Raw genomic sequence first — 19,414 nt, forward strand, 5'->3', positions numbered from 1 at the left:
GTTAGTGATTACCACAGCCGTTTTCATCTGAGGGAAATCCTGAAAACATGACCTGTTGGGGGTACTTAAGGACTGGAGTTGAGAAACATTGCTCAGAGTATAGTGTGTACTTGTCTCAGTCCAGAGCACTAAGTGTCATTTCTGTCTGCTGCCTCTTTCCTCTGCTCTCTGCAGGAATCACTTCTGACTAGTTTTCATCAGTTTAGTGTTTATGCCATGGGGTCTGGTGCTAGAAATATTGCTCTCTGGTGTGTACTGCGATATGTAAAGTCTGACTCAAGACCTGTTCCGCGTGCCACTCTGGCTCTATTGAAGGGAGGTGCAAGTCCTGTGACATCCATCGCTGGGAGTGCTGGTAGGGGAGGGAGCTCACCCAGGCTCTTGCAATGGCTGAAAGTGAAGAGAGTGTGTCCCTATGGCCGCACATCCATAACATCCCTGGGGGGGGGGGTGTATCAACCTCAGCCTGGACTCTGACCAGGCCATGCCTCCAACGCATTTCGCTCCGCCCCCTTAGGTGCTTAGTCATGGGGATCATGTATTGTGTATCACAATTGTAACGTGTGATTTGTAATGTGTATCACGATCAAAGTTGTAGTGAGTTGGGGGTGCCCCAACACGTGCATTTTACGTTCGCGCGGGGGGGCTCAAAAATCTTTTTTTTTGGGGGGGGGGGGGGGGGGTCTGTCTATGTGCTTGGCTGAAACTTAAATTTTTTATTTTTTATTTTTTTTAACTTTTTCATCACATAGGGGACAAAAAGGCCTTTACTTTAAGATCCTATGAACGATCAACAGGGTGGATGGCTGCAATGTCTCTCACACACTGCCAGCGCTGTAGAATCCTTGACCATCTCATTCCTCTCCAAGTCTCTGTCACATTCTCAGATCTGGAGCAGTCCGCCAAACATGTGACTGCTTGGCTCTCATGAGATTTGCGCACTGCTCCGAATCTGAGGATGTGACCGAGAGACTCCGAGAGGAGTGAGATGGTCAAGGATTCTACAGCGCTGGCAGTGTGTGAGAGACATTGCAGCCATCCACCCTGTTGATTGTTCATAGGATCTTCGGTGGAAGTAAAGGCCTTGGCTGGGCTATAGCCACATGCTTTGTTTTACTTGCTATCTGGTAAGCAGGAATTCTTTAAGGTGGCGGTAGGGCTGGGGAAAAAATCGATTTAAATCTTGAATCAAGTTGAGAGGTCAAATCAATTCAAAATTTAAGCAAATAAATTTAAAAAATTTTTTTTTTTTTCACCACGCCGGTCCTGAGGAGCTGCGGGCAGGAGTTTTTAGGCGAGGCCGCAGCTTCGGCCTAGTCCGCCAGACCGGACGCTGCGGACTAGACCGAAGCCGCGGCCTCGCCTAAAAACTCCTGCCCACAGCTCCTCAGGACCGGCGTGGTGAAAAAAAAAAAAACGATTCGAATCGTGAATCGAGTTTTTTTTTTTTTTTTTTTTTTTCAGACAATCTCCCAGCCCTAGGTGGCGGCACATCTTTTTGATGTGAATCACTGTGGTGGCATTTCGATTAAGATCTACCTCATCATTCCGTGTATGGGCTCATATTGTCATGATATACAATCAAAGATGCACCAACTTAATTTGGGGCTTTATCAGCGCAGCTTCTCATTTACTATAGAAAAATAAGAGACCGGAGATCTTATTATACAAAAAATTATAACCTGATGAAAGGCAAATTAGTACAGAATGAAGTGATATGGAGGAGTGATGAAGCTTTTGTAGCTCATCCCAACAGCCCTTGTAGTTATAAACATATTCCCAATTATAGCATGTACTGGTTACCTTGGAAACTACCGCCCTTCCTGGTTCAACGCCGCCTAACACGTTATTGCTGGAAGATACTTTTTTTTTTTTTTTCTCTTTGTTTTCTTTAAAACGAGCTTTTATAGAAACAAAGAAATGAAAGCGATAAACAAATGTAGATGAGATTTTTCATTCTGGCAGTTGATAAATAATGTGGGCAAGGACAACATCCCCACACCGTTCCTTCTACAATTCTTATAGTTGTGAGGACCAAAGTTGGTATATCGCCATGAAACCTTATATAATCTCTTTACACAATCTTAAGTAGAAGTCCGACTAAAATTTCTAGGTTTTGCACTAGAATTAGAAGTAGATTTTCCTCATTTACTGTCCCGGAAACAATTTAACGGGGATATGGCGGCCATTGTAGGTTGTACGGACCTGACAGTGGGGGGGTTTTACACACACGTGTAAATCTGACTATCAGACTCCTGCCTTCCACACACCCTATGTAACAGCAACCCCAACCCAGGGGCTCTGCTTGGGCCCAGGAACGACATAGTGTGTGCAACCCGATAAAGGGGCAGGAGCAAAGCGGACCTCTCTCCTGCCTTGTTCCTGATCCGGAAAGTGATATGTTTGACATCACTTCCAAGTCCACCTGTCCGTGTCCCTGGCCAGCAAATCCGGAAAGAATGTAGTGCAATGTGATCTGCATAGCATTACATTCAGTGGAGCACAGGGGAGACATCAGGGATTTTTAAGACCCCAGATGTCTTCTTGAAGAGAACCTGTCTCCAAAAAATTATCACAAAAGGAACTTTTTGTCCCCATGTGATTATATAATTTTTTTAAGATTTAAAACTCTAAAAAGCACATAAGGCAGCCCCCCTCCCATATACACATGTACAAACGTAAACGCACGTGCCAGGAGCACCTACACATGAAAACGCTGATTGCAGTACACATGTTGGATATCGCTGGAAAGAGCAATATTTCTGGCACCAGACCTTCTCTGTAACACTAAACTGATGACCTGTAGGGGGCTTTTAAAGTGTTAGAAAATATAGGGTACTGAAGTTTGTCTCCATTTCAGGGGCGCATTCAAATTTAAAGCTCTACCCAAAAGGGGAAGCTCCGCTTGTCTGCTTCCTCCCCCCCCCCCCCCCTTTCGCTGCCACATTTTGGCACCTTTTAAGGGGGAGGATGGGGTACCTGATTTTAACAGGTGCCTGCTCCCACTTCTGGCTGTGTTCTCCATGGCCACGCCAGAAGTTCGCCCCCCCATCCCCCCCCCCCAATCCTTCTTCCACCGCAGGCGGCCCATATACAGAGCGCAGCCTACTTCGCACATTCGCAGTAGGAAACTGGCTGTGAAGCCGCAAGGCAGCACCCAAAAGCCGATTGAAAAATCGGTTCGGGTGAGGACACCGCTGGATGCCTGGACAGGTAAGTGCGCTAATATTAAAAGTCAGCAACTACAGTATTTGTAGCTGCTGACTTTTTAAGGTTTTTTCTGAAGGAGCCTGGAGCTCCTCTTTAAGGTTTGACATGTTGAGAATCTATTTACTCGGTGAACACTCATCTTTTATATTTTACAAAAAAATGGGTAATTTTAATGCGTTTTGCATGCACTAAAATTAACTTAACTAGTGTTTTTTTTTTTTTACTGAAATTTTGTGTTTTCTATACCTTTGCCATAATAGGGTTTGCCATAAAAAAAAAAATTGGAACTACCACTATTTTATTCTCCAAGGTTTCTGCTTTTAGAAAATATATCATGTTTTGATGGGGGGGGTTTATTGTTTGGGACAAGCTGACCCAAGTGAACCATTTCCATAACCATACTATGTGGCCCCTGTGTGCACTGTATCATAGGGTTGTATAATCGGCTACATCAAGTAACAGTGCTTACGGTAGTTCCTGCAGTACTATGGGTGACTTCCTATCTGCAGCTGGAACTAAATAGTCGGCTTAAATGCTTCTCCGCCATTCAGGAGAAGCCTTGTTCTCATTGATAAAAATACAAGGCATCTCCTAAAGGATGGAGAAGCATTTAGCCCAACTATACTTTGTGCTGGTAGAAGACGGGAAGTCATCCTTACTGCCGCCGTAACACAGCGCTGCCTTATGTAGCTTATTCTACTACAGAGCGCACAGCGACCGCATAGTTATTTTATGGAAAACGTTTGTTTTGGCCAGCTTGGCCCACAAACTATTTAACTACTTAAGGACCAGCCGCCGCCGTTATACGTCGCTACATTGACGTTCAAGCTAGCTGCCATAACCCCGGTATTTTTAAAAAACGGTGGACTTTAATCTTTACGATAAAATTGGTCTCAGCAGCAGATTAGCTGGAGATCACTTGTTTATCGGGGGCGGGAGAGGGGCCCCTCCCATCGCGCTCACCGGACCCGTCAGTAGAGGCGGAGCCGATCGGTTCCTCTCCCCTCACTGCCTGGATGCCGAGTGCTCCTAAAGGGGATTTAAAAAAAAAAAATTTTTAATTAGTATTGCATTTTAGTGTAAATATGAGATCTGAGGTCTTTTTCTAGCCTAGACCTCCTCTGTGTAACCAGTGTTAATTTAGTCGACTAAAACATTTTAGTCAACTAAATGAATACTATTTTAGTCGACTAAAACTAAAACAATTGAGATGACTAAAATACGACTAAAACTAAAAGCCATTTTAGTCAAAAGACTATGACTAAAACTAAATTGCAATTACTGAAATGTACTGGAGATTTAGTCGACTAAATACGACTAACAAACTACAAAGCCATTTTAGTCCTAAGACTAAAATTAACACTGTAACTCAAAGCGGGTAACCTGTAGAAATCTTTAAATGTCACCAATAGAGATTTTTAGGGGTAAACGTTTGTTGCCCTTCCCACGTGCGGGTGCAATTTTGAAGCGTGACATGTTTGGTATGAGATTACTCGACGTAACATTATCTTTCACAGTCTAAAAAAAAATTGGGCTAATTTTACTGTTTTATTTTTTTTTTCAATTCAAAAAAGTGTATTTTTTTCCAAAAAAAAGTGCGCTTGTAAGCCCGCTGCGAAAATACCGTGTGATATAAAGTATTATATATATATATATTATTATTTTATATACATGTATTTTTATTTATATATATATATATATATATTAATGTTTGGGGGTTCTAAGTAGTTTTCTAGCAAAAAAAACAAAACAGATTTTAACTTGTAAACACTGAGTCTGAAAAATAGGCCCGGTCCTTGAGTGGTTAAAGTCCAACAAGAGCTGGATTTCTACTTTAAATTGCGGGTTCCTCCAGCTGTTGTGAATATACCATTTTCAGCATTCCTGGTGTACTGACATGTGAGGGTTTCACAGGACCTTGAGAAGCACAGGTTATATTCAATGCACTTTAGGCTGGTCAAATGTTACAGTCTGATTTGTACAATCTGTTTAGGATGTAGTAACAATGATGTTGTGACCATACACAGTCCACAAGGTAAGGCCTACTAGACTGGATAGAAGGTGAATGAACTGTTTAGGTATACAAAACCATGACACAAAGGGGGAGAATTGCCAAAACTGGAGCACTCAGAATCTGGCGTAGCTGTGCATGGTAACCAATCAGCTTCTAACTTCAGCTTGTCCCAATTTAACCACTCGCCGACTGTCCAACCAGGAAAATGTCATTATTTTGATGTTCAACCCAGGGGTGATGGCTGCAGCTAGATGCCATAACCCCCGGTATTTTCTTTTCCCTCAGGCTCCGGTCTTTCAGATAAGAGTGATCCCCACGGGACCACTTTTAGAAACAGTGGGAGAGGTGAACAACCCCGCCGCTTCCCGGTGGTTGCCAGGTTTATGTTACCGATCGCTGGGCCCTGGAACCGACCGCCGCCGGCAGTTTCTTGCCATAGAGATAAGCAATGGCAAGATGGCCACCGCTCGCTCATCTCTATGCCCTTGAAGGAGCAGAGTGACGTCGCTTAAGGTTCTCGGGGCATGTAAACGTTTTTTGTTTTTTTTTCTTTAAGCAAAAGATGAAACGTTTTTTGTTTTTGATCCCTTACTTTTAAGGGTAGAAGAGAGATGTGAGGTCTTTTAGACCCCAGATACTCTCCATAAAGAGGACCTGTCATGCTGTGTTATCGCGAAGGGATTTTTGTTTTTTTAAGCGCTCCCATTGTCACGCGCTCGTGTGCAGTAGTGAACGCATACGCAGGTCACGCCCACATATGTAAACTGTGTTCGCACCACACATGAGGTATCGCCACGAAAGTCTGTGTGAGAGCAATAATTCTAGCACTATACCTCCTATGTAACTCTGAAGGGGTGACCTGTAGAAATATTTAAACCATCGCCTATGGAGATTTGTTAGTACGGTAGTTTGGTGCCATTCCACAAGCGCACACAATTTTAAAGCATGACATGTTGGGTATCTATTTACTCTATAAAAGCTTACCTGTCGGTACTGTGAATATCTTCTAAACTTGCACTGTTTAGAAGATATTCCAGAGTGTATGCAGCCAGTGATGTCACCGGCACATGAGCTCCGAAGGTCCGGTTTACAGTGCCATACCTTCAGAGACCCTGCTAGAAACGGTGGCTCTCGCATGCTTGCACGGGAGTGGCGTCATGGCACCCCCAGCCACTCATGTAGCCGGAGGCCGCGACCCCGGAAGGAATACCAGTTGAAAGATGCATACTAGCACATTATGACATTACCTTGCAGGGAATTTTTTCCTTTAATCACCTGCGGTTTACAAGCGCTTTAAGTGGTTAAAGTGATTTGTAAAGGTTTTTTTCTTAAAATAACAAACATGTTATACTTACCTGGTTTTGCACAGAGCGGCCCCGATCCTCCTTTTCTGGGGTCCCTCGGTGGCGCTCTTGGCCCCTCTTCATTGAGTGCCCCCACAGAGACCCCTTTTACCATGGGGGCACTCATGCGGGCGCTCTCCCGAGTCCTGTTGCTGCCTCCATTGACACAGACAGCAGGACTCTGCCCCACCCCCTGACTCCTGTGTCACTCGATTTGATTGACAGCAGTCAGAGGCAATGGCTCCTGCTGCTATCGGTCTATCCAATAAGGGCCTGAGACAGCGGCTGGAGCTGGTGTGCTTGTCCTCGAAGCTGGAACGATCGGGTTCAGGTTAGTAACAGGGGGGCTCTGGGGGGCTGCTGCAGCACAGGAATGCATAGAATCCATTAAGATGAAAAATCTTTGAGACCCTACAACTCTGTAAGGCTGGGTTCACACCAGTGTGAATTGGATGTGGGTTTTTTCCGCATCCAATTAGCACAGCAGGAGATGTGTGAACCGGCTCTTTAAAAAGCCGGTCACGATCTCCGCAGCGGCTCCGGTGCAAATTGCACCAGAGCCTTGTGTGTCTTTTGGTCCAAAATTCAGGCTGAAATCAGACCCGAAATGGTGAACGGAGCCGCACTGGACTCCTGCTGTGAGCCTCTGAGGTGTGAACCCAGTCTTAAGCTTTGACAATAAAACGTGGAAGCTGATTGGTTACCATGCACAGCTGCATCAGATTCTGAGTGCTCCAGGTTTAGTAAATCTCCCACAGTGGATGGATTTTAAATTTAATTGCACAGAGATTGTACAGTCTGATTGGCCGTCTTTAGTCTGTAAAACTTTATTACTACTGAATGAATTGGATGAAAAACAAAATGTGAATTGGTGTCTTCAGTTATTGGGGACTCTACGAAGGCTCTAGTGTTAGCTGATGTTCTGTTACTCCCTCTGTCTGTGGCTCACAGACTGGAGACTATATTGCACACATCTCCAGTCTGTTTGTGACTGAGGCTGCCCCCCTCACACAGAGGATGACTATGACGAGGACGTTCCACCGGGTGAGGAGGGCGAGGACGACGATGAAGAGGAGGAAGGAGAAGAGGAGGAAGTGAGCGGCGAGGAGGAGGTACAGCTTTTACAATTTTCTTTGTTTGTTGAAGTGTATTTCTGTTGTCTTCTAGCATAACGGTGTAGATATTTCTTTGCAGTGATATTGATGATGAGATTTGATTTTGTAGTGTGATAAAAACTCACTTTGCTTCATAATGTGGGCATAGCTGGAAATGCTGGCACGGAGGCCTTTCTGCCAGATTATCTACAAGATTCAGCCCCATGGTAGCTAAAGCCAGCCATAGATGGATCGAATCTGAGCCGGACCAGCTGAGATTCGATCCATCTATGGGCAGGCTAGTTGTACTAAAGTCAATCCATCAACTTCAGTACAACGAGCCTGTCGGATTAATCGCATGCGATTGCTGCCTGTGGCTATAGCCGCCAGCAGTGATCCTTGTATTCTGCTGACTGGGAAGGCTCCCCACTGGCAGAACACGATAGCACTGTGGGAGGGATCCCCCCATCCACACTAACTCTGATGAGGGAATTGAGCAATTTTTCTTGCCTGCAGCCTGTAGTTTCTGAAAAGAACATTGCATCAGCTATGGTTTGCCTAACCGAAATCAAAATGTTTTTGTGTCCCAAGTGGTTCTAAATTCGATTACTTGAATGCATTCTCTGCATTAGGCCCGGTTCACACTGGTGCGACATGCGCTCCGACTTTGAGAGCATCACAAGTCGCACCCAATTAAGTGCAATGGAACCGTTCTAATAGGAGCTACTTGAGTCGCTCCAACTCAAAAGGGTTCCTGCACTACATTTGGTCCGACTTCGGCACGACTTGCATTGACTTCTGTTAAAGAAGTCGTATGCAAGTCATGCCGAGGTAGCGCTGGGATGTCGGCTTCAAAGTTGCAGCAGTGTGAACCGGGCCTTAAGGTAACGGCACCCTACTATCCTTCTTGGCCCCCCTCTATCCCTAAACACTCACCTGCTTCTGTGTCTGGATCCAAGCACCAGATGAGGGTAGCAGAGTAAGGCTGCTGCTGCTGGCAGTCAAGCTCCTGTGAGTAGAGGACGTGGCTTTACCAGCGCTGTGTGCTTCTATGGAGACACACATCGCGGCTCAGAAGTGCACACACCACCTCATTACCACCTGGCTTACTAAGGAGGCACCCGGAGTAGGAAGAAGGTGACTCTGCCAGCGGGGGGGATTGCCAGAAGAGCAAAATATGTGCTTTCTGTTGAATATTGTTGCACAGAGCAGTTAAATATTATCATTTTCATAAAAAAAAAAAAAAAAATTTACTTTAGTATTAAAGAGGAATACCTGGGGCTACCCCAAATGTGCCACTGGCAAAAAATTGAGAGGATTGGACTATCTCGGACTATCAAGGATTAGGCAGAAGGCATGATAAAATATAAAAATTGTATTTATTATAGAAAAACTTGATTAAAATAAAGAAAAAAGATAATTTACAAAAGGGGCTATATACAAGCAATGGTTACAGCCGTTCATTTAAGAGATTTCAAAGGTTGATGATCCCCAAAGATCACAAGGGGCACCGGAATGTAGATCTTGACACAGTCCTCTACATGTTTCGCAGCATAGGCCGCTTCCTCAGGAGGGAGTCAATCATTGTCATCCGAGAAAACCAATGTAACATGAAACAGCACGATAGAGGCACCCGAAACAGTAGTCCCCCACCCCCCCATGGCGGACACAGGAGAGCTCTGAGTTCTAATGTGTCTGGATGTTCAGTGTAGCAACCCGGGGGTCAGGGTCAAAGGTTGAAGGCAATTTCATTTCATAGATATGCAGGTTTTTTAAAAATATTTTTTTTCAAGGTGTTGCTTGCAGATGGGGGACTGTTAGGAGACTCCAAAGAATATCAATCACAATGGACTCACAGCCCCATATAGTGCCTTCAGCGCTGCTTACCCCAGAGAGCGGCCTTCTTTACTTTAGTGTCATGATTTTAGTTATTTGCATTTTTACTCAAGAGATAAATGATTTGAGATGTTTCACAATAAGACCTTAAAGTGGTTCTAAAGTCAAGAAGGTTTTTTTTTTTTTTATCTTAATGTATTCTATGCATTAACATAAAAAGCTGCCTGTGTGTAGCAGCCCCCCCTCAGCCACCTAATACTTACCTGAGCCCCATCTCGATCCATCGCTGTTGCACGAGAGCCTCAGTTGTCTGGGACTTTCCCTCCTCATCGGCTGAGACAGCAGCGGGTGCCAATGGCTCCCACTGCTGTGAATCAGTCAGTGAGCTAATGAGAGAGAGGGGGGTGGGGCTGAGACCAGGTCCGTGTCTGAATGGACACACAGAGCAGCAGCTCGGGTGCCCCCATAGCAAGCTGCTTGCTATGGGGGCAGGAGGGAGGGGCCAGGAGCGCCAGCGGGGGACCCTAAAAGAAGAGGATGGGGGCTGTTCTGTGCAAAACCATTACACAGAGCAGGTAAGTATAACATGATTGTTAAAAAAACAAAAACAAAAAAACAAGACTTTAATATCACTTTAAGTTTGAATTAGTTATTTAGGTTACAAAAAGATTCAGGTCCAGTGCACCCATGTCACCATAAACCTGTAAGTAAATGCCAAATATCACCTACAATTATTTCCTGTTTAGATGTATTGTTGCCTTTTTATCTAGGACTTGAGGGAATAGTAATATTAATACTATACAGTATTGACCAATATAATGTTCTAAATGTGATTAACATTTCTGTCTTCAGAATTCGCTGTATAGCATTCCTAGTTCTCCATATTAGATATCACACATTGTGTATTGTAGTAGTTTAGTTGCTGTTGATATTTTCTGTTCTTTTGTTTTTGTCTTTTTGATGGAGTGGGGGGTTGTGGGGGGGAGGTCGGGGGGGGGGGGGGCTTCAGAGGTTAATCTGTGTTGGAGACGTACTTAAATCCGCCATTAATCTGCTTTTTGTTTTAAAGGAGGATGAGGAGGCTTCCAAAGAAGGGGAGGAGGATGAAGCTGAAGAGGATGGTATGTGATCAATCCCCCTTAATGCAGACGGCTTATGTTTGCAGTTTATAACGCTGAAAGAAGGACTTTGCATCTTCAGCATAAATGTTTTGGCAGTATGTTGCTGCTGTATTAAGGAATACACAGGTGTCGGGATATGTTGTCTGTTGCTGAGATTACACATAATTTTAGCCCCTTATATATACAGTGCTCAGCATAAATGAATACACCCCTTTTGAATAGTAAGATTTAATAAACACAAGAACAGTTTTCCAAAATTTTGACAAAACTGAGTTTTATAGAACATTTGTTTAGCTCATTACATGAAAGTAAGGTTAATAATAGAACTTATTTCCCCCGTACACACGAGCGGAAATTCTGTCAGCAAAAGTCAGATGAGAGCTTTTGGTCCAAAAATGCGACTGTGTGTATGCTCCGTCGGACTTTTGCTGGCGGAATTGAGAGCATGTTCTCAATTTTTCGGTCGGAAAAAGTTCCGATCTGATATTCTGATTGTCTGTACCAATTCTAATGCGCAAAATTCCTACGCGTGCTCGGAAACAATGCCACGCATGCTCGGAAGCATTGAACTTCCTTTTCTCGGCTCGTCGTTAGTGTCGTACATCACCGCGTCTTGACGGTCGAAAGTTCAGCGAACTTTTGTGTGACCGCGTGTATGCAAGCCAAGCTTGAGCGGAATTCCATTGGAAAAAACCATCCCAAGATTTTTCAGACGGAAATTCCGCTCGTGTGTACGCGACATAAGATTACAAAATCTTCAATTAGTTGATTGAAAAATGAATACACCCCACAACAAAAACTCCTCCATCTAGTATTTTGTATGACCGCCATGATTTGTAAGGACCGCGCCTTCTAGGCATGGAATGAAACGGCGATAAATCCAACATCAATCTTTTTCCATTCTTCAAGAACGACCTCTTTCAGAGCCTGGATGCTGGATGGAGAGTGATGGTCGTCTCTTCAAGATTCCCCATAGGTGTTCCCTGATTGGGTTCAGATCAGGAGACATACTTGGCCACTGAATCACTTTCACCCGGTTCTTCTTCAGAAATACAACAGTGGCCTTAGATGTGAGGTTTGGATCATTGTCATGTTGGAAAAGTGCACGACGACCAAGGGCACGGAGAGATGGTAGCATCTTCTCTTTCAATATAGAGCGGTACATCTGTGAATTAATGATACCATCAATGAAATGCAGCTTCTTGACACCAGCAGCACTCATGCTGCCTCCACAGGTTACTGCCACCACCATGTTTCACAGTAGGCACCATGCAATTTTCTTGTACTTCGTGGTGAGAACTTCCCTGGACGTCTCTGAGATGGTTGCAGTTCCATCTTTGTTACATTTTTGTATCACTTTTTCTCCAGTATTCTGACTGATAAGTAAAGCTTTGCTGATTTTTTTTTTTTTTTTGTAGCCTTCATCTTTTCTTGTGTAAAGAAATTATTCTTTTTCAGGCCTTGTGACATTTCTCTTTCATGTGGTGCCATTGCTGACAGCATGAAATGGAAGGGGTTTTCTTTAACCCCCTTGTCACACAGGCCAAATTCTGACATTTCTCTCCTACATGTACAAATCATCATTTTTTTTGCTAGAAAATTACATAGAACCCCCAAACATTATATATGGTTTTTTTAGCAAAGACCCTAGAGAAAACAATGGCAGTCTTTGCAACTTTTTATCTTGCACGGTATTTGCGCAGCAATTTTTCGAACGCTTTTTTTTTTTTTTTTTTTTAAAACAGTTTTGTGCTTTAAAAAAAAAAACAAAACAGTAAAGTTAGCCCAATTTTTAAATTTTTTTTTGCATAATGTGAAAGATGAAGTTACGCTGAGTAAATAGATACCCAACATGTCATTGCTTCAAAATTGCGCACGCTCGTGGAATGGTGCCAAACTTCGGTACTTATAAATCCCCATAGGCGATGCTTTAAATTTTTTTACTGGTTACATGTTTTGAGTTATGGCCCGTACACATGATCGGAAATTCCGCCAGCAAAAGTCCGATGTGAGCTTTTGGTCAGAAATTCTGACCATGTGTATGCTCCATCGGACTTTTGCTGGCAGAATTTCCGCCAGCAAGAAGATTGAGAGCAGGTTCTCTATTTTTCCAACGGAAAAAGTTCCTATCGGAAATTCCGATCGTCTTTAGCAATTCCGACGCACAAAATCCTAACGCATGCTCGGAAAACAATTCGACGCATGCTCGGAAGCATTGAACTTAATTTTCTCGGCTCGTCGTAGTGTTGTACATCACCGCGTTCTTGACGGTCGAAAGTTCAGAGAACTTTTGTGTGACCGTGTGTATGCAAGCCAAGCTTGAGCGGAATTCCATCGGAAAAAACATCCAAGTTTTATCCGACGGAAATTCCGCTCGTGTGTACGGGGCATTACAGAGGAGGTCTAGGGCTAGAATTATTGCTCTCTCACTCTAACGTTCGCAGCGATACCTCACATGTGTGGATTGTAACACCGCTTTCATATGTGGGCGGGACTTACTTATGCGTTCACTTCTGTGTGAGAGCACAAGGGGGACAGGGGTGCTTTTTTTTTTTTTTTTTTTTTGTTTGACACTTTAAAACAAAAAATGTTTTTGATCGCTTTTTATTCCTATTACAAGGAATGTAAACATCCCTTGTAATATGAATATGGCATGATCGGTCCTCTTTACAGTGACATATGGGGTCAATAAGACCCCACATATCACCTCTAGGCTGGGAAGCCTGAAATCCCCCCCCAAACAAAAACAATCTCGGCTTCCCAGCCGGGGGGGGGGGCGCTGTTTGTTTGAATGCAGAGGCCGGGCATGACATCGTAACATCGCGCCCGGCCTCCGAACCATCATAGAGACTCCGGCGACCATCTGCTGGAAATCTATCGTCACCATCTGGGGCTGGCGGATCCTGTTTCCGACTCACCGATGGAAGCGGTGAGTCGGTAGAAGCACCGGAGGGTGGCGGGAGGGGGCATCCCCCTCTTGCTGCCCGTAAGAACAATCAAGCGGTGGAACAGCTGCTATGATCATTCTTATGGTGTAAGGAATCGCTGGCTGAAAAAGCCGATATCCGAATGATGCCTGTAGCTGCACCCATCATTCAGATATCCCCGCACAAAATCAAGGACGTCATATGATGGCCGGCAGGAGGGAAGTGGTTAATCATTTCACGCCCAAGGACGTCATATGAGGACTTTGAGCGGTGATATCTGAATGATGGGTGCAGCTACAGGCATCATTCAGATATATTTTTCATCCGGCGATTCCCTACACCGCAAGAACAATCATAGCGGCAGTTCAGCAGCTTGATCGTTCTTACAGGCGGCAGGAGGGGACATCTACATGCTCGCCTGTGCAATCAGCAAGCCAGAGAAGGAATCCGCCGGTGCCGGAAGTTGAGCATAAAGATTTCCGGTGACCAGATTATGCCGTGTGGCGTAAAAAGTTGCAACAACCGCCATTTTATTCCCTAATGTCTCTGTATAATGTTTGGGGGTCCTGAATAATTTTCTAGCAAAAAAATTATGCTTTTTACATGTAGGAGAGAAGTGTCAGAATAGACCTGGTATGGAAGTGGTTGTATACCCATTTTTTTTTTTTTTTTTTTAACTTTTTTTTTTACCTACAGGTAAGCCTATAATAAAACCTGTACGGGTTAGGAGACATTCACTTTGCATGCAGCCGCTGACGTCGGCACCGCATGTGCTGTGAATGTGCGGGCTGAAGGTCCGGCAGACATTGCCGGGAAGAAGACTCCCGCGCGCAGTGTGAGTGACTTCATCGCGGCTCCGTCCATTCGCAGCGCCGGAGCCGCGAACCCGGAAGACACGCCAAGGGCAAAATGTCAGCTCTATCGGTGTGGACCGGACCTCGTTCTAAGGCAACTATTTCATAATGAGCTAGTATGCGGTGCATACTAGCTCATTATGCCTTTGTCTTGCAGGGTTTTTTATTTTATTCTTTGTAACTTTTTTTTTTTTTTCTGTGGATATACAACTCTTTTAAGTAACGCTCTTTTATAATCACCTGTCTGCTGGACACCTATTTAATGAATAATTAGACTCGCCTGTAGTTGAATTCCTGTTAATTAGGGTTAGGTTTGTTGTGTAATATTTAGCTTTGCTCCGAAGACTTTCATTGGGGTGTATTCATTTTTGCAACATGGTCTTGAATTAATTTGTTAGGAAAAATACATTTTTGTGTGTGCAAATTAACAAATCTTGGTTGCAATCAATGGCCTGCATTTGTGGGAGGATTTTGTAGTATAGTGTCCCATAGAAAATGTTGATTCTGAAAGAAAAGATTTTCTGACGTCTGTTGGGCTGTACTCATTTATGCTGAGCTGTGTGTGTGTGATTTTATATATATATATATATATATATATATATATATATATATATATTCTCACATACACTGCCTAAATTTATATATACATATAATTTAGGCATAGTGTGTATGTATGTATGTGTGTGTGTGTATATATATATATATATGTGTGTGTGTGTGTGTGTATTATTTTTATATATATATATATATATATATATATATGTGTGTGTGTGTGTGTATAAGTGAAGCATCTGTGATTTTTTTTTTTTGGTTTGCTTTTTTGTTTTTTCTGTAAGCATTGTATGTAGGTTTCAAAGTTAATTTCTTTCATCTATGTGTAAGCAGGAAAAGGACAAAAGAGAAAACGGGACCTTGAGGACGAAGGAGAGGAGGAAGACTGAGCAGCCATTAGAAAAGGACAAAGTACAGGAGGAATGAGCCTCGTCACTTAGTGGAGAACTGAACCCCAAGACCCAATCAGAAAATTCTGTTGTAATTTGTTTTACTTTTTATTGACCCTACTCCTTTTTATTTCCTGTTTTGTAAGGTTGCTGTGTGCTGAACAGACACCGAGCAAGGAGAATCGTGCTTAGTATTTCTACTACTGCTCTTCAGTTTTATTTTTTAAATTATTTTTAAAGGTAAAAATTTTGTGTTTTGCACAGGCCCTCGTACAATCCAAGACATGCAGTCTAAAGCCCGTTTTTTTTTTTCTAAATGTGTCTAGTTTTCTTTTTGGATGTGGTTTGACTTTGGTTACCCTTTTACTGGTTCGTAAGGAAAGTCTTAAAGCCGAAATTGGTGTTAACGTTTTTCCTGCAGCTCACTGTTGGTGAGTTAATCCTTCAGTCCTAGAAGCCAGGTGATTGGGTAGAAGAGTATGATGCAGCGATTGTACCACCTCCCCCTGTCTCCTGTTAACTGAACACCAGCATCTCATCCCCATAAACATAATCCAGTTGTTAGGAATACAAATTCTCAGATCCTATTTAGAGTGTTAGATGTGTGCGCAAAAAACAAAAAAAATATTATCAGGCTGTTGTCTTGTTATAATATGTGGGCGAAACGCGTAATGTCATGGAGATTCCAATCGCATAGCAGGTTGTTGTAGTTAGAGCTATGGAATTGGTTTTCTGACTTTACATTAGAAAATCGGGTGCACTATTTTTTTTATTTTTTTTTGTATGTGCATCAGATGCAATGGGGGTTTGCTAGTATATCCTATCCAGTGATCTGTGTTCATACACCTCTAGATACGTTACATAGAAAGCAGTGTGGTGGAATAGCTAGTGAACCTACAGGACCAGTTAGTAAATATGGATCATGTAGCTTGGCAGTAGAGTCCATTACATTTTAGAAAAATAAGTGAGTGATGATTTTTTTTTTTCCTTTTTAATTTTGGTTTTCTTTAGTCACACGTTTTATGTTGTTATCAATTTCATTAATAGGCAGAAGGATTTCTGTAATGATCTCATTATAGATGCGCTCATTGATCATGATCAGATTTTTATTTTGGTTTTTTTTTTTGTCATTCATCGTCAGGTTTTTTGTTTTTGTTTTTTTTTTTCAGGCACAAACAGCAAAGTGTGGTAGCATACAGCAACCAATTGGAATTAGTCTTTTAACAATCAAACATTTAGCAAATAGAAATCTGATTGGTTTTGTAATGGTTACTACACTGTACATTAGGACTGCTCTTGGCACTGCTTCACTGAACTGGTGTGCATGCAGCACTCTTCTAGGGCTTGGAAGCAGCGCATTCAGTGCAATATAAAAAGAAGAGAACGTAGCCATGTCCTCTCTGACCTTGTAACTTTGCACAGGCTTTATGCAGACCTAATATATAGATGTTTTAGGGAATTACAATAACACTGGAACCTCAAATCCTGATTGAGTATCCCAGAATGCGCTGTGATTATATGAGGTTTGTAAAGGGGAGAATATGACACAGGTTATAGCAGGATTAGACAGCAATGGTGGGATAGAGGAAACAAGTTCTTTTCAAGCGGAGTTCCAGGAATTCAGCCACTTTGCAAAAAAAGTGTAGGCACACTGTGAGTTAAGTTCAAGGCGGTGCATGAATGACATCACCTGAACTTATCTCTAATAATTAAAGAGGACCTATTCCTCTGCTTACCTCCAGGCGATGTGTGCAGTGTTTGGATACTCGCCCAGCCCCCCTGATCCAGCGTTGTCCTGCTGACAGTCTTTTGTCAACAAGACACCGCTTGGTCCCACGCCACCATCTTACTTCTGACATTATCAAATGGTCCGCCAGCTCTTCCTGGTTTATCCGGCGGGACCTCGCAATGACACACTGCTCCTTCTCACTTACCCTGACGGAGCATACACTAATGCTCGGGTTATGTGAGTGGGTAAAGGAGGCTCTCCTTTGCTGCCCATTCAGAGAAGCCTTTGTAATTTGTTAATGATTTCCTAGAATACAAGGGCTTCTGTGATTAGGCAGGAAGAGGGGAAGGGGCAGGCTTCACAGACTCTAATGCTGAAGATGCTTAGACCTGACCGGTTTATGGCTTTGGCGGAGCTTACACTGATGCTCAGGACTGTGTGAGAGGAGAAATGAGGCTCACAGAGCTGCTATTACCGCCTTTCCCCTCTGCTGCCCATTTAGAGAAGCCTTTGTAACTTGTTAATGAGTTACTAGAATACAAGGGCTTCTGTGATTGGGCAGGCATCACAGCTTCACAGACTTTATTGCTGAAGTTGCTGAGAGCTTAAAGGTTTTTGGCTCTGCCAGAGCATACACTGACCCTCAGGGCTTTGAAAGAGGCACACGGATCTCCTACGCCTGCCCCTTCCCTCTGCTGCCCATTCAGAGAAGCCTTTGTAAATTGGTAATTATTTCCTATAACACAAGGGCTTCTGTGATGGGGCAGGCATAGCAGGTGCTCCGACTCTAATGTTGAAGATGCTTAGACCTGAACATCAGCGTTGGGCTCCCTGAACTACAGCGATAGACGTCTTCCGGGAGTGAAATAGAGATAAGCCCAGGAGATGTCGTGCTCCTCCTTGGACTTAACTCATAGTGTGCCTTCACTATTTACAAAGTAACTGAATTTCTACAATGCAGCTTTGAGTCTATCATATTACTGGCACATTAGTTTTATAGTAATGGGGATTGTTTATATATATAACTGATTACATACAATTTATACTAAATATTATAGTTGCAAAAAATGGGTGGTCAGTATCCAGCATACTGGAAATATTGTAGCCTCTAGAGCAAATGAAGAGGAAAGTCATTCCTCTTACACATCCCACTTACATGCTGCATGTTCATGACTTCTTTTTTTTTTTTTTTTTTATTGCTCCAGCACAGTATTCATCTTGTCATGTATGTGTCACGGCTCAGAGAGGTTCTGTTAATGTGGTTAGGGAATCTTTCAGTTTCCAGTACTAATCTCATCTGATTTCTTACTTAGGAGTGACTGCCCTGTCTACTACAAATCACTAGTAGTCCGTTGGGGATTCTTCTTTTTTCTTTTTCTTTTTTTTTTTTCTCCCAGGAAACCCAAACACTGCAATTTCTGTCTATTTGTCATTGGTAAATTTCAATAAACCTGTTTTTTACAGTTTTCTTGATTTATTAATGTATTTCATGTGTTCCTTTTTGGTACATTTTGGTCAATCCCCTAACCATTTAAATCTGATCTGCAGCTTTTAGTGACGTTTAACCACTTGACCCTCCGGAATGTTTTACCGCCTCATGACCAGGGCATTTTTTGCTATTCAGCACTACTTTAACTGGTAATTGCACGGTCATGCAACGCTGTACCCAAATGAAATTTTATATATATATATTTTATAACATTTTGTTCAATAAAAATATTGAAACATAAAGTAAAAAAAAAAAAAAAATACATTTTGAAAAAAAAAGATATTTTTTACTTTGTTATAAAGCATATCCAATAAAAAAAAAATCTAAATTCTTCATAAGTTTAGTCTGCTACATGCCTTTAGTAAAAGAAAAAAATCCCATTAAGGCTCCTTTCTCACCTATGCAGTTTGCTTTTTTTTTTTCTTGCAGTGCGTTTTTGCACATGCGATTTTTACCATGATTTGCGTCTTTTGTATCCTTTTATGCCTTTTTTTTTTTTTCCCCTGTCGATTTTTATTCTTTTGCAGATTTTATAACATGCAAATCACGGCAAAAACACACTACATGCTCTTCTGCAGCTTCTTCATTGAAGTCTATTGAACCAAAAAAAAAAAGCACCATTTTGCATTTTTTAAAATAGACCCTAACCCTTTCCAAAAACGTAGCAGCTGAAGAAAGTATAGATGTGAACGTGTCCCATAGGAAACCATGTTAAAAGAACTGTAGTGCGTTTCTGCAAAAAACACCAAAAATGCGTAAGTGTGAGTCAGGCCTAAGTGTATGTTGGTTTCTGTTAAAGTTGTAGTGTCTACAAATGATGGTGTGTGTATATGTATGTATGTATGTACAGTATCTC

The 19,414-nt window shown here is 42.6% G+C and overlaps 1 protein-coding gene across 3 annotated transcripts in view; it reads left to right on the top strand.

Moving 5' to 3' along the window:
• The window catches only part of ANP32A (acidic nuclear phosphoprotein 32 family member A), a 48,768-nt gene extending 30,236 nt beyond the window's left edge, over window positions 1-18,532 (top strand). Inside the window, exons 5-7 of one of the 3 annotated variants that reach the window (XM_073618269.1) lie at window positions 7,582-7,679; window positions 10,567-10,618; window positions 15,282-18,532. In XM_073618269.1, coding sequence (XP_073474370.1) covers window positions 7,582-7,679; window positions 10,567-10,618; window positions 15,282-15,340 — 209 coding nt within the window. In that variant the 3' untranslated portion in view covers window positions 15,341-18,532. Of the gene's footprint in view, window positions 1-7,518; window positions 7,680-10,566; window positions 10,619-15,281 lie in introns of those variants that run through there. The other 2 variants (XM_073618270.1, XM_073618271.1) reach the window with 2 other exon arrangements.
• Window positions 18,533-19,414: the final 882 nt, after the last annotated feature.

Source organism: Aquarana catesbeiana, linkage group LG03 (genome assembly GCF_042186555.1).
Source record: "Aquarana catesbeiana isolate 2022-GZ linkage group LG03, ASM4218655v1, whole genome shotgun sequence".
Taxonomy (NCBI): Eukaryota; Metazoa; Chordata; class Amphibia; order Anura; family Ranidae; genus Aquarana; species Aquarana catesbeiana.